This window comes from Erpetoichthys calabaricus, chromosome 9, assembly GCF_900747795.2.
Source record: "Erpetoichthys calabaricus chromosome 9, fErpCal1.3, whole genome shotgun sequence".
Lineage (NCBI taxonomy): Eukaryota > Metazoa > Chordata > Cladistia > Polypteriformes > Polypteridae > Erpetoichthys > Erpetoichthys calabaricus.
Window position 1 is genome coordinate 141,008,305 of NC_041402.2, and position 13,849 is coordinate 141,022,153.

The following is a 13,849-nucleotide window of genomic DNA, read 5'->3' on the forward strand; positions in this document are numbered from 1 at the left end:
GCAGAACAATGTGAGCTCCTTGAAATGAAAAGAGAAGAATATGATAGAAAATAGTGAAAAGAAAACTGGAGAAAGTACGGAGAAAGAAATGGGGCAAAATAGAGAAAAAAATAAATAAGAATCTATAAAACTGAAAAGAAAAAAATTACTGAGTGGAAAGCAAGACAAACAGCAGCAAGTATTTTCATTTTACCTCAATAAGGATGAGATAAACTATACTAAACTGGCTCATGCAATCTGCAACATTTTTAATTTTTGTAAAGTTGTACCACACCCTGTGTAAACTACTCATGTAGGTGTAACATTAATACACACAACAAGTGAACCATGGTCACATTCCTAGTCAGTTTTTTGATTACTTCAAATTGAAAAGAAAAGTCAGAAATTAAATCCAAAAATGATTTTTGGACATTACATGAATCTGCATGGCATACTAAATCAGGATTAAGTGTGCCTTCAAATACAAAAACAAATATGATAACATTTAAACATAAATGAATCTAGACACTGACACTTCATTAAAGTGTCAATCGGTTTAAACGTTTTCAGATTATAGTAGTACAAAGCAGAAGGACAAAAAAAGATCTTAAATTCAACCTGTGCAGTTGGCTTCATCTGACCAGTCCCTGCAGTCATTGTCTCCATCACAGCGCCAGGTTTTACGAATGCAGATTCCACTGTCACACATGAATTCATCTGCAGCACACGTGTGGCTTGCTGTTTAAAAAATAAAAAAAAAAGATTTTTAAAGATTCTATTTGTGCGTTTGTCTATTTTTTTTGTGAATGGCTGAAGTCAATCAGTACATGGATTTTGGGTTGCTTACCACAGTGTTCTTCATCACTGTTGTCACCACAATCATCTTCATGGTCACACTTAAAAGATAGGGGAATGCAAGATCCAGAAGCCATACAGCGAAACTGCACAGTATCACAACTCGTAGTGGCTGAGAGGGAGTAAGGGGAGCTAAATTATGATTTAGTCAATAAATATTTACATGAGATAGTATATACACTCACTAAAATGATAGCCTCTCTGAAAAAGTCCAAATAATTTACTGAAGAAAACACTAGTAAAAAGACCACAAGTCTAACTTGAAAAATGGAGTTTTACAAGAATTGTGATATTAACCAAGACCGAAAAAAAAATGTGGATGCTAGGAGATGGGTAAAGCTCTCAATTGTTTTACCCGGTAGAATTTTTTGATCACCAGGGTAAGCTATTGCAAAGGGGAATGAAGTTATGGCCATCTTTGTTCACACAATGAAATCCGATACAATATAAGAGCCGATTGAAGGGATTGAACCATTAACAACAACAAAAGGCTAAATGGTTTAAAAACACCCATAAAGAATTTAACCATTTCAACCACCAAACTATAAGATTAATTACTGTAAATTAATTGTTCGCTTGTCTAGTGATGGACTGCTAGCCCTTATAGGAGTGGTTCATAAACTAAGGTTACATTGGTTAGACTCAAAAAACCAGGAACAATGAACACCATGAATGCATTCACCAAATGGATATATGAATGACACAGCATGCTTTATATTCTCGTTTTCCAAATTATCTTAAATTTAACTAGGGTAAAATTGGTGCTTTGTTTGTAATTTAAAGCTACAAAATTACATATAGTAATAATGATATGAAGTCTATAATGTGGTCCTATTAAAAGGAGTGACGTGTCATAGGAGTGACATAAATAGGAGTGAAACCTCAGATATAAATTTCAAAAGAGTGATAACCAGAAAGAATAAATCCAGAGGGAAGAGAGGCTTGCAACTGTTGTCAGGAGACATGGAACCGTCCCTCTCGATGAATACCTTCGTGGAATTGCGCACAATTTGCACTTCAGTTCAAGAAATGTAAACAACTATGAGGTGGAAGATAATTTCAGTGATGGAGAACAAGAATTGTAAACAAGTTTAAAATATATTAACAATTCAGTGGTTCTAGTTTTTTTTAATAAAATCTTAATTTTTATAATTATTGTTTTTTTTTTTAAATAAAATTTTAATCAAAATTTGTCACTCCATCGTTATGTCACTCCAATAAAATGTCACTTCTTTGTTATGTCACTCCTATGAAGTGTCACTCCTTCGATACAGGCCCGTATAATGTGTGAAGACTTTAGTCCAAATATCAAATAAATACTTTCACAAAAGGTACAGTATAACAAAACAAGTGCACTTTAATTTAAGAATATAACCAAAGAAAAAGAAATCATTCAATTTACATATTGCCATCAATGAGTAAAAACCCAAGCATAAATATCAATCGACAGAAAGTCGACGTGTCTGCTTGGCTGGTGCAGAGGTAAGAGGTAATCAAGAGTAGGGCTGGGCAATTTGGCCTAAAATCAAAATCTCGATTAATTGAACATTTTAACTCGATTACGATTAATGAACGATTATTTTATTTATTTATTTATTTTTTGCCCTCATAGTTCACTGACAAGTTTTGTACAGTTAATATGCTCACATATTACAAGTGAGAGATTTTTGAATGAAGGGTGCATTACTTGATTTTAAAATAATTGAAGGAAACACACTAACTTCTATCTGTGATTATTTATTGAACATCAATGTTGAACAACTGAAATTAAAGCACACATTGCCTAAAACGAACAGTCACTTTGTTCTTATAAAAAAAGTAAAAATAAATAACTTGCACTTTTGGAAACAAAATAAATTATTTTCAATGTTTTTCTTATTAAAAGTAGAAAATAAACAGTATCTCTTCTAAATAAAATAACTCTTATATATCCTGTAAATAATATTTTAAACAGTGCATTTCTTGCATCTTCTGTAAACAAATATTTTAATGTTGTAATGAAAATAGAACTCTCTAAACACTGTTGCATGAGGTGATCTTAGCGATCTTGTCATGTCACTATATTAACATGAATTTACTCTAAGTTCTTACTAAGAAACACGAGCATGTTAACCTTTTCAGGTTTCAGGCAGGACCTGAGGCATGTAACAATGTTTCCGCCCGAACTGAAAACCCGCTCTGATGGGGAGCTAGTAGCTGGTATGCAGAGATACTTTTTTGCCACCTTACTTAGAGTGGGAAAGTGTACATGATGCTTCCTCCACCGGTCCAGTGGATTTGCCTCACTATCCAGCATGGGGGACACCAAATAGCTGCTTATCTCTACTTCTAGCGATTGCTGAAGTGACAGAGTGGGTGTAGCTGAACTTGCTGAAGGTGTTGCCTCACTCCCTTTAAAAAAGCTTCCTAATGACCTCTTTTACTTTTATGCCATTATATTTAATTAAGCTGACGTGTACTTACCAATTGCAAGGTGTAGGCGGTGTCCAAAACACTGCTGCCGTAACCATCCATTAAGCGCAGCAGCTTTGACAACATTAGCACCGTTGTCTGTTGTAATGGCTGAAAGTTTTTCTTCCGTGAGGTCAACATTCAGAAAGCATATCTTTCAGACCTTGCGCAATCATATCTGCCATGTGATTGGCTGGAAAATATGCCGTCTCAAGGCATCTCTGGTGCAGCTGCCAATCATCGTCAATGTAGTGCAAAGTAAGGCTCAAGAATGGGTCCATCGTCCTACTTGACCAGAGATCAGATGTGGCTGCAAAGCGTTGAACATTTTTCAGTTCAGCAGCTACATTTTTACAACATGTCTTGTACATGTCTGGCAGCGCAGTTTTAGAAAAATGTGATCGCGATGGCACAGTGTATCTTCTGTCGAGAGTTTTAACGAGGTGTTTAAACCCGCTTCGCTCCACTATAGCCAAGGGAGTCATATCCTTTGCGATGTAATAACAAATAGCGTCAGTTATTTCTTTCCATCTTCTTGAACTCTTCTCATACTGTGTGGCATTTGTGAACGCTTGGTTTATCGACATCTGCTTTGCGGAGGCACTTGTTGCTGGGCGCTTGTCAGTCTCTTTTTGTTTTTTTTTAAGCCATGCACTGTTCATATTCAGTAATGTGATTGTGCTTCAAGTGTTGAAACAAATTGGTGGTGTTGCCTTTGGGCGTCGAAACTGTTTTTCTACAGTGTCTACATCTGACTTCATTTTGTTCGATGTCATCCTTTCTGAAGCCAAAATGTGTCCAAATGAGGGAGACTGCGTTTTTCTTTGGTACAAGCTGCTCTTGTTGCTCAGGTGTGTCAGTGTTTAAGCTCTCCATGCTCGACATGTCGGCGGAATAACGTAACATAACGGAGCGGGGTCACGTGACTCCACACGCGGTAGTGTTTTTAAAGGGAAAGTAATCGAAATAATCGACCTGGAAAAATTTGATCGATTATAGGTTCTGAATGTCGATTTCGATTACTTTTCGATTAATTGCCCAGCCCTAATCAAGAGGTTGCGGGTTTGAGTCCAAGCTCTCTCTATTTTGAGAACTGAGCTGCTGTTATTACTATAAAATAATAAAAGCATACATTTGATTTGAGTCTGCAACACCTGATTTAAATAAGTTAGCTTTTTTTTTTTTTTTTGAATTAAGTTTTATTCTGTCAGTGACATTCACGTGGTTCAATGAACTTGCCTCTCCCTCTCTGAGTTGATGGTGTTTATCTCCATTCTTTTTACAAGAACAGCAATGACCACAGCTGGTGCTGTGGTTGAAGCCTGCTCAAAACTATCTGTTGTACCTGCGATCAAAGATATGATGCCCCATGACTGCTATCAGACTATCATGCAGCATTTGCGCTTTGACAACAAAGACACCCGTGCAAAACTACAGATTTGCTGTGATCTCGGACATATGGCAACGTTTTGTTGAGAACTGTGTTTTAAGTTACAACCCAGGGCAACATATTACTGTTGATGAGAAACTGTTTCCAACCAAGGTCCGTTTTCTTCTCTTGCAATACATCTCAACCAAGCCTGACAAATTTGGCATAAAGTTTTGGTTTGTGGCAGATTTAGAGGGAAAGTACATGTGCAATGCCAAAGCTTATTTAGAAAAAGATCCCAGTCGTCCCACAGGAGAAAGACTTTCTGAGACTGTGGTCATAAAGCTCATGGAGCCGTTTCTGGACAAAGGCAGAACCGTAAGAACAGACAATCACATTGCTTTTGCTGGCTAAGAGACAGCTACACGACAACACAACTCTGCTTGGCCCAATAAATAACTTCTACCTGCAGTTAAAGTCACTTTAATATGCAAGCAATTCTCCATGCTAGTGTTTAGATCTGGCAGTGCCATGCTGAAGATGTATGCACCCAAAAAGAAGACGCCTGTCTACATTCTCAGTGCCATGCACCATAATGTGGAGAACAGCTAAGATCGACAAAAAAAAAACAAAAACATGTTCATATGACAACCCATGTTCAAAGAGCATTTTCAAATAGTGATGTTTTCATGCATGGATGTGTGTGTGCATGTGCGAGACAGACAAAGACAAATTTGATCTCATTCAAGTGGTTACTGGAATATAAAATAAACACTTTGCAAAGCTGTAATGAAACAAGTATGCTTTTATTCAAGAATAAAACTGAATAACAAAAAATTCAGATTTTGAGACTTGAGCTGGGAGAACTTCAGCTGCATCTATGGGTGATGGGATAACAGGCTGCTTGTTGCTTGTGTTGATTGACATACAGTACAGTGGAACCTTGGTTTGCGAGTAACTTGGTTTACGAGTGTTTTGCAAGACAAGCAAAAATTTTTAATACATTTTGACTTGATAAACGAGCGAGGTCTTGCAGTACGAGTAGTATGTATACACTTTGTCTGCTGAGCGTCATGTGATCACAACTGAGCTGATGGTTCTTCTTTCTCTCGCTGCGGGATTGTGGGCAATCGTCTCCTATTTCCCGTCGGAGTCGGCGTGCCTCACTCATATAGTCAACATCCGTACGAGCGTATACGGTTTAATACAGCATTACAATTGTGACTGTGTGTGCGTGCGCGTGTGTGTATGCACGCGCGCACTCGTGTGTGTGTGTGCTCGTGCGCGCGTGTGTGCTGTGACGTGCGAGTCCCCGTCTTGCACCCTAAAACACGAAGCTGAGTCTCAGTACTTTAGCAACACCAGCTTTATTCAGCTTGAAACAGCAACAACGCAGTTATTTATACACAGACACAGCAGTCAGGCAGGGCCCTGCACATTTATAATGTTCCTTGTTCCTTTTATCACCCATCGACAGCAGGCGCTTATAGCATGTCCGCGATCTTTTCGGATTCGCTTTTACGGCGAACTTCTACAGCGCTGGGAGACTGCGATTGCTTTGGGACGCTCTTCCGCGTGTTGTCCCATTGGGTGCAATCCCACAAGAGTTTAGAAACTCACTCACACCAGCCATGATTCTTTTCAAAGGTAAAGCGCAGGTTAATTTGTTTTATGTATTTTTACTTTATATTTTGTATTAATCATTTTTATATGAATAGTTTTGGGTTGTGGAACAAATCATCTGAGTTTCCATTATTTCTTATGGGGAAATTCACTTTGATATACGAGTGCTTTGGACTACGAGCACGTTTCCGGAACGAATTATGCTCGCAAACCGAGGTTCCACTGTATTTGCAAAACAACGATGCTGATGAAGAGGTACAAAGGAATTTAAGGTGGCCTGACATTATGACTTTTTTCGTAGGCTTCAGGGATTCTATTGTTAACTGTGATTCTTTCCTACAGATGCACACTAATAAGATTTATTAATATGTGAGTTTATCAGTAGATGAAATTTAATTGTAAATTTTTCAAAAACCTAAAAATCTTAAAATGACCAGTTCAAACATACAAAAACACATGAATATTTGTACTACTGTGGTACTGTCTGTGAACATAATTGCTCTGCTGGATAGTTCTTAATCTGTGTGGTATGAAGAAGTAAGCAGCTTTGACAGCAAGACATTTTAAATTTTAAAATTTAAAACACTTCAACACCTATGTGAATAAAACCTAGGTTATCTGTTTGTACTATAAAAATGCAGATTTGTTATTTTTACAGTGTAGTATATCTTTGAAATGATGCCTGCTTGCTTTACACACATGAAATATAGTTTTCATAACTAAGTTGGTTTACAATCTAACAAAGCATGACAACAGGACGTTTTGATAACAAAACAAATAATCAAATTTTGGATATTGAGTCATAATTAACACTCAACAATGCTAGTTTAAGTGGACCTTATTATCCCAGAGGGAAATCTGTTTGCAGCTGAAAGGCACAAAAACATTAGGCATTGTTACACAGATTCAATAAAATAAACAACAACGGACAATCAGTATTGGCATATACAGTATACACACACTCAAGATTAGAACAAAGAAGATTCATTACTTTTAACAGTACACAAAGTAATAATGTGGAATTCAGCATTTGGCAGCATCCCTACAAGTAAAATAATTTAAAATGCTTATAGCTCTAGGAATAAAAGATTTTAAATCTGTTGCTCTTTACCCTCGGAAACCTAAATCTGCAGCCTGATGGCAACTGCTGAAATTTAGGAAAAAAGAACAGGGCTACAGTCTGACTGAACTGAGTCGGCTTTCTTTTTAACCTGTTTGTAACATAGTTCAGTGACAAGAGATCTGCTGTTAACCAATAATTTTACTGTTAATTTTCACAATGTTTTTAAGATGGTTTATATTATTAATACTGAGGTTCCAAAACCATCATATAAAATTAAATGTAACAATAGATTTAATAATTACTTATAAAACAAAGTAATTATGATTTCTGTCCACTTTAAAACAATTGAGGTTCATAAGAAAGAAAAGTTGTGCTGCCCCTTCCTACAAATTTACTTACAAGTACTACTGTCAATGAAAACAACTATGAGGCATGAAACGAAACAAAAAAAAAAAAAAAGTTACGTACGACATTCTTGCTCATCGCTCCTGTCTCCACAGTCATCATCACTGTCACACTTCCAGATTGCACTAATGCAGTTCCCATTAGAACAACGGTACTGGTTTGGCTGACAAGTGGTAGCTATGAAGAATTATATAAACATTGTGTTAGTTCACAGGACTATTTAAAATTAGTTTTAACCAGATCATTTGCAAGTTACCACAGTTTAGCATTAACAAACAAGTCTGTATCATTCAATCGAGGCCATGATTTTTTAACATAACTTTAACCAAGGTTTTAATTAAAATTTGATCAGTTACCAACTAGAAACTAATGTATGTACTCTTAATACATACTTATTATAGAAATGTAAGGAAACTGATAATATACATATTTTGAAATATTGCTGTTTTTATAGGACTGGATATGAATTCTGAACTGTTATTACTTCTAAATTTATTCTTGGATTCCTACAATTTTTGTGTATGCTTCAGCCTTGTTTCATTCCAGGAGTCAAACTCTTTTGTCAGTTTGTTCTCACCTTCTCTTATACAGGTGCTGTTTATGAGCTGATATCCCTGGGGACAGTCACACTGCAGCTCTCCTGAAGGCAGGACAGAAGTATGATCATCCGTAGGACAGACACAGCTGTGACCATTATCAGGTTTGGGCAGACAAAGGAGTCGACAGGGTTTGCCTGTGCACCCATTATTGCCTTGAAAACAAGGAAATGAACAAAAGTTTGAAAATGAAAGTTACTCATTTTAAAATTAACAGTCTTGATCCACTGTAATAATTCCCTTCAGAAGTTTAAACACTTCAATCATGGCGCCTCTTAATCTACTTTTGCTTAAACTGAAAAGTATCAACTCTTTAAATCTTTCGTTGATAATTTACCTCATTTAGCCCTGGAATCAACCTAGTCATTCTTCTCTGAACCTTTTCTAGCACTTCTATGTCATTTTTGTAGCCTGGAGATTAAACCTGCACACAGTACTTCAGAAAAGGGCTCCCCAGTTCATTATAAAGCTTGAGCATAACCTCCTTGGACTTGTACTCCACAAATCGTCCTATATAACCTAGCATTCTATTTGCCTTCTTAATGGCTTCTGAACACTGTCGGGAAGTTGATAGCGTTGAGTCCACTATGACTCCTAAATCCTTCTCATTAGGTGTACTCTCGATTTTCATACCTCTCACTGTGTATTCAAACATAACATTTTTGATTCCTATATGTAATAATTCACATTTATTGATAATAAATTTCATCTGCGTCAAATCTACCCAAGCCTGGATGCTGTCCAAGTCCTTCTGTAATGATTTAGGGGATTCAAAATTACCTGCCAATCCAGCTATCTTGGTAACATCTGGAAACCTAACGAGCTTGTTACTTATATTCCTATCTAAATCATTTATATATATTAAAAATAGCAGCAGCCCTAGCACTGACCCCTGCAGAACACCACTTTTAACATCAGCCAATTCTGATAAGGTTCCTTGCACCATCATCCTGTGCTTCCCTGAACTCCAACTTCTTTTAGTTTGATGCCCAACCTCTCATGTGGCACCTTATCAAATGGTTTCTGAAAGTCAAGATAAACAATATCATATGCTCCACTTTGATCATATCCTTTTGTTGCTTCCTCATAGAATTCCAGCATGTTAGTAAAACACGACCTCTCTTCTGAACCCATGCTGACTGTTCAGCAAAACTCCTGTACTTGCCATGTGCTGTTCAATCTTATCCTTAATAATTCCTTACACTAATTTTCATGTGATGCATGTTATGCTTACTGGCCTATAGTTGCTTGGATCTGCCCGGCCACCCTTTTTATATAACGGGATAATATTTGCCTTTTTCCAGTCCTTCGGAATCTCCCCAGTGTGCAGTGACTTCCTAAAAATATGTGTCAAAGGTTTATATACAGTATGTACTCACTAGGCTCCTAAAGAACTTGAGGGCAAATATTATCCGTTCCTGGTTATTTGTTTGATTTCAACCTATTTAATCTGAGCAGTACTTCTCCCTCTGCAATTTCTCTCAGTAGCTCCTTAGTAGTCCCATTTACCGCTGGAAGGTTATCCACTTCATCACTTGTGAAGACCTTACTACTACTTACTGAAAGAACCTCTTAGGGTCGTCTTTCACCTTATCTGCTATATTCCTCTCCAACTGTCTTTTACCCTCCTAATATCCTTTTTAATTGTTGCCCCCTTGTTCTCATGTGCCCTATGATTCACTTTGGAGTCATTACTCTTGTATGCCTTATAAAGCTGTGTTTTTCTTTTGCAGCTTCTTTTTTTAACTCTTTATTAACCCACTGTGGAGTTGTTTTTTTTTTTTTTTTTTAATTTCCTATTAATTCCACATTTAGGTATTTAACTGTCCTACATTATAAGTAAAACATTTTCAAACCTGTCCCACTGCACCTCTGCTGTCCCCACACTTAAAAGCTTATCCCAGCCTATCCTCATTAGACTTGCCACATCTGCTCAAAATTTGCCCTACCAAAGTTACACTTGACAATTTTAGTCGTTACATCTGCACTCTTACAGAACATTGAGAATGGTATTTTATTATGGTCACTTGACCCTAGTGGTTCAATCACCTCTACACCCTCAATTTTATCTTAATTATTACAAAATACTAAATCCAGAAAAGCTGTACCCTGCATTGGTGCTTTAACATACTGTGTTAAAAAACAGTCACTGATTATTTCTAAAAACTCCTGCTCTTGTGCTCCTCAGTTTGCAGCATTACCCAAAATAACGTTCAAATAATTAAAGTCCCCCATGACTATAATATCCCCTCGTAAACTAGCCTTTTTAATAATACTAAAAAGTACATAGTAGTAGTACATATTAGAACAATGTTATTTAAGCCCTCCAATAAAAAGGTAAGTTTGGTATTTTTCAAGTCAAAAATTATTTCTTCACTATAATAGTATATTATTAACATGAAGTTGTCTTCTAAAGTGAGGATTTTTTTTTTTTTTTTTTTTTAAATACCCAGCTTGTACTTATATTTTAGAAGGAGCGATGGAGTCAGGGTCCAAACTTAGAATAAATATTATATATACACACTTTACCATTGCATAAAAAGATTGTCTAGGCAGGTTTTTGAATCCGTTATGTTAATAAAAAAAAAAAAAAAAAAAAACTGTTAACCTTCTTAATCCAGCTCACTGCATCAGTCTATCACAACAGCACTGAGCACAACAAAGTAAGAACCATCCAAGGACTGTTTGTATATCAAAGATCGTATTTACTCATACAGGATCTAACATAAACCAATCATTAAGTACCGTACTGAGACATGGGAGATCATAATTGCCTTTCTGGACTAATTTGTTTTACCTGAAATTTTTCCTTTATAAAATACTTTTAGGTCCATAACCCCCGTTAATCTTCCAACAAGTAGTTCAGTTTCCACAGAACCAGTCTTGGGTGCCTTGAAAATTCCCATCCTTGACCAATCATCCCAATAGATATCATTCTGCAGTGCAACAAACACAAAAGTAATTAAACCTTTTAGAGGAAGAAGTTATTTTTGTTTTGTTTTTAAGGTTGTTACATTGTTTAAGTGCCTTACATAAAAACACAACCAAAATGCATGTATCAAATTCTTTTACAACAAATACTGTTCAGTGCAATCAGTGTCCTCTCTACACTCTGTCTAATGGCATAAATAATAAGGAGCATGCATGGTACTGTGCAGTTGTGGCAGAGAACATGCAGAAAACCAGACAAGGAGTGCAAAAACAAACATGGCATAGGGGAAGTAACATGTAGGAGTTGGGAAAGAAGTGTGGAAACTATACAGAATGGGAGTGAGGCCTTCAAATTAAAAAAAAAAAAAAACACATTCATAAAATATTTCAAGAGACAGAATCTTGCATTAGGATGGGTATCCATTGGTCATCTGCAAAAACATTTGGATATTGGGAGATTTTTAGGATTTCTTATTTTTTCTGGCAAGGGTGGAGTATTTTCCAGGGTTTAGGCAAACACAATATAATAATACAACAACAACAAATTGTTTTTGATAATGTATTTTTGATAATGTATTATATTTCTTTCTCTTCTCTGATACCATCTGACATTTCACTGAATACTCTACTCTGAGGCTAAGGATCTGCGCTGGTATCCCGAAGGTTGCTGGTTCGAATCCCTGTCACTGCCAAAAGAGATCCTACTCTGCTGGGCCCTTGAGCAAGACCCTTAACCTGTAATTGCTCCAGGGGCGCTGTACAATGGCTGACCCTGCGCTCTGACCCCAAGGGGTATGCGAAAACTAACAAATTCCTAATGCAAGAAATTGTATAAGGCGAAATAAAGAACAAAAAAAAACAGAAAGACACATGCATATTTGGCCAAGAACTCATTATTATAGAAAAGTATTACTAGTATTATGAAGGCACTGGGACATCTAAAATAATGTATTATCAAATTTGAGTTAACTCGGATGTATGATGAAAATTTGGCATTATTACTGATTCAAAAAATAAAACGCCACTAAAAGTGCTTGTTTATGAAAGCTATAAAAGAACTACAGAGCTAAGTATGGCTCAGCATCTGAAAACATTGTTTTATTTTGACTGTAATTAACTTTCACGTATTTCTTTTACCATACAATCATCTCTGACCTCAATACAATCCACCCTTTAACATGGATGTTTGATGACCACTGAAAAGTCAAAATCACATCACCCATCTAAAGCAACTTAGAAACTCGCACACAAACCATTAATTGGCATCTTCAAAATGATAGAGAAAAATAATGAGTTCCACAGAAAATACATGTGTCATGCTATGTTCAACAATTCTGCATAAAAGTTCAATTTTAAATAAGAAATGTTTATTGGTGTAATGTATACATTATATTGGGAAGTAACAGCAGAATAAACTGAACTTTATAAATGTTTTTAATATGAATAAAGAGAGAAAGAAATAAAGAAATAAACTGGAAGGTCAGATGGTCATAGTCCTCTTGCTAAACATACAGTAAAAGGTTACTAAATGCTGCCTGTTATGATGTGAAATTTTGCATACAAGTTGATAAACATTTTGAATGTCTTTATTTGTAATTTAGGCAAAGCAGTGAAATATTTGTGTTACATTAGTGAGAAGCATTCATGTTTACCCCTGCCTTTTAGGAATGGGTCTCTTTGAATTTTATGACAGAGTTGGGGATGGGGGGTGGAAGTGCCTTAAACAAGTTTGGCTAATGTTTCTCTGAAGTCTCTCAGTCAACACCCATAGGAAAGTCAGGTTGCCTGTCAAACTTTAGCTTAACAAATGGTTTTGGGGGTGGCAGGTGTGAAGATGTTGTATCCCTGCCATTGGTCTGAAGTATGGCTGTTTGGAACTGGCTTGTATTAGAAGCCTTTAAGTACCATGACATCCCATTGGCTCTAGGGGTTGGGCAGAAAACCTATAAATTTGCTCACTCCCTCACTCTCTCACCAAACTGATGCATGAACTGAAAAGGACAACACAATGAAGAGCACAGCTCGGCAGCCATATTGAGACAGGCATGCAGCCTGTTCTGAAGAAAGCTGACCACCAATGATGCCTTAACTAGAGACATTTTAAGTAACTAACAAGTCTGTATGCCGCCTGAACTACACATCACCATGTATCAGGTTGTATGGTTGCCAATATTCAAATACACTTTGCATATTGTTATTATTTATAAACATTACCAATAATACATTGTTTAAATTGTAACTTAACTCCTGCTCGTCTTTTACTACACCTAATTGCCTGAGGTTATAGATGTAGGATGGAAGGTTATATACTATAAAACCTTATAAACAGTGGTAAGTCTGTGAGATTTGAGGCATTCTGACAGAGGCTACATATTAATAATACCATAGGGGAAAGTTGAGTAATATAATACTCTACCAAAACAATACCACTGCCTTGTAAAGCACTTTGAGCTACTTTTTGTATGAAAATGTGCTATATAAATAAATGTTGTTGTTAAGGTGATGGCTAAGACATGTTCTTTGTTGCAGGATAAAATGCTGTTATTGTAGTATTCATATGAGAAAAAAAAATTAAGT

The 13,849-nt window shown here is 36.4% G+C and overlaps 1 protein-coding gene across 2 annotated transcripts in view; it reads right to left on the reverse strand.

Annotated features, from left to right (window-relative positions):
* The window catches only part of sorl1 (sortilin-related receptor, L(DLR class) A repeats containing), a 226,452-nt gene that overhangs the window by 84,246 nt on the left and 128,357 nt on the right, over window positions 1-13,849 (reverse strand). For both annotated transcript variants that reach the window (XM_051932187.1, XM_051932186.1), the window contains exons 21-25: window positions 11,139-11,277; window positions 8,323-8,496; window positions 7,809-7,922; window positions 827-946; window positions 598-717 (exon numbers count right to left, since the gene is read on the reverse strand). In XM_051932187.1, the coding sequence (XP_051788147.1) occupies window positions 598-717; window positions 827-946; window positions 7,809-7,922; window positions 8,323-8,496; window positions 11,139-11,277 (667 nt within the window). The remainder of the gene's footprint in view (window positions 1-597; window positions 718-826; window positions 947-7,808; window positions 7,923-8,322; window positions 8,497-11,138; window positions 11,278-13,849) is intronic.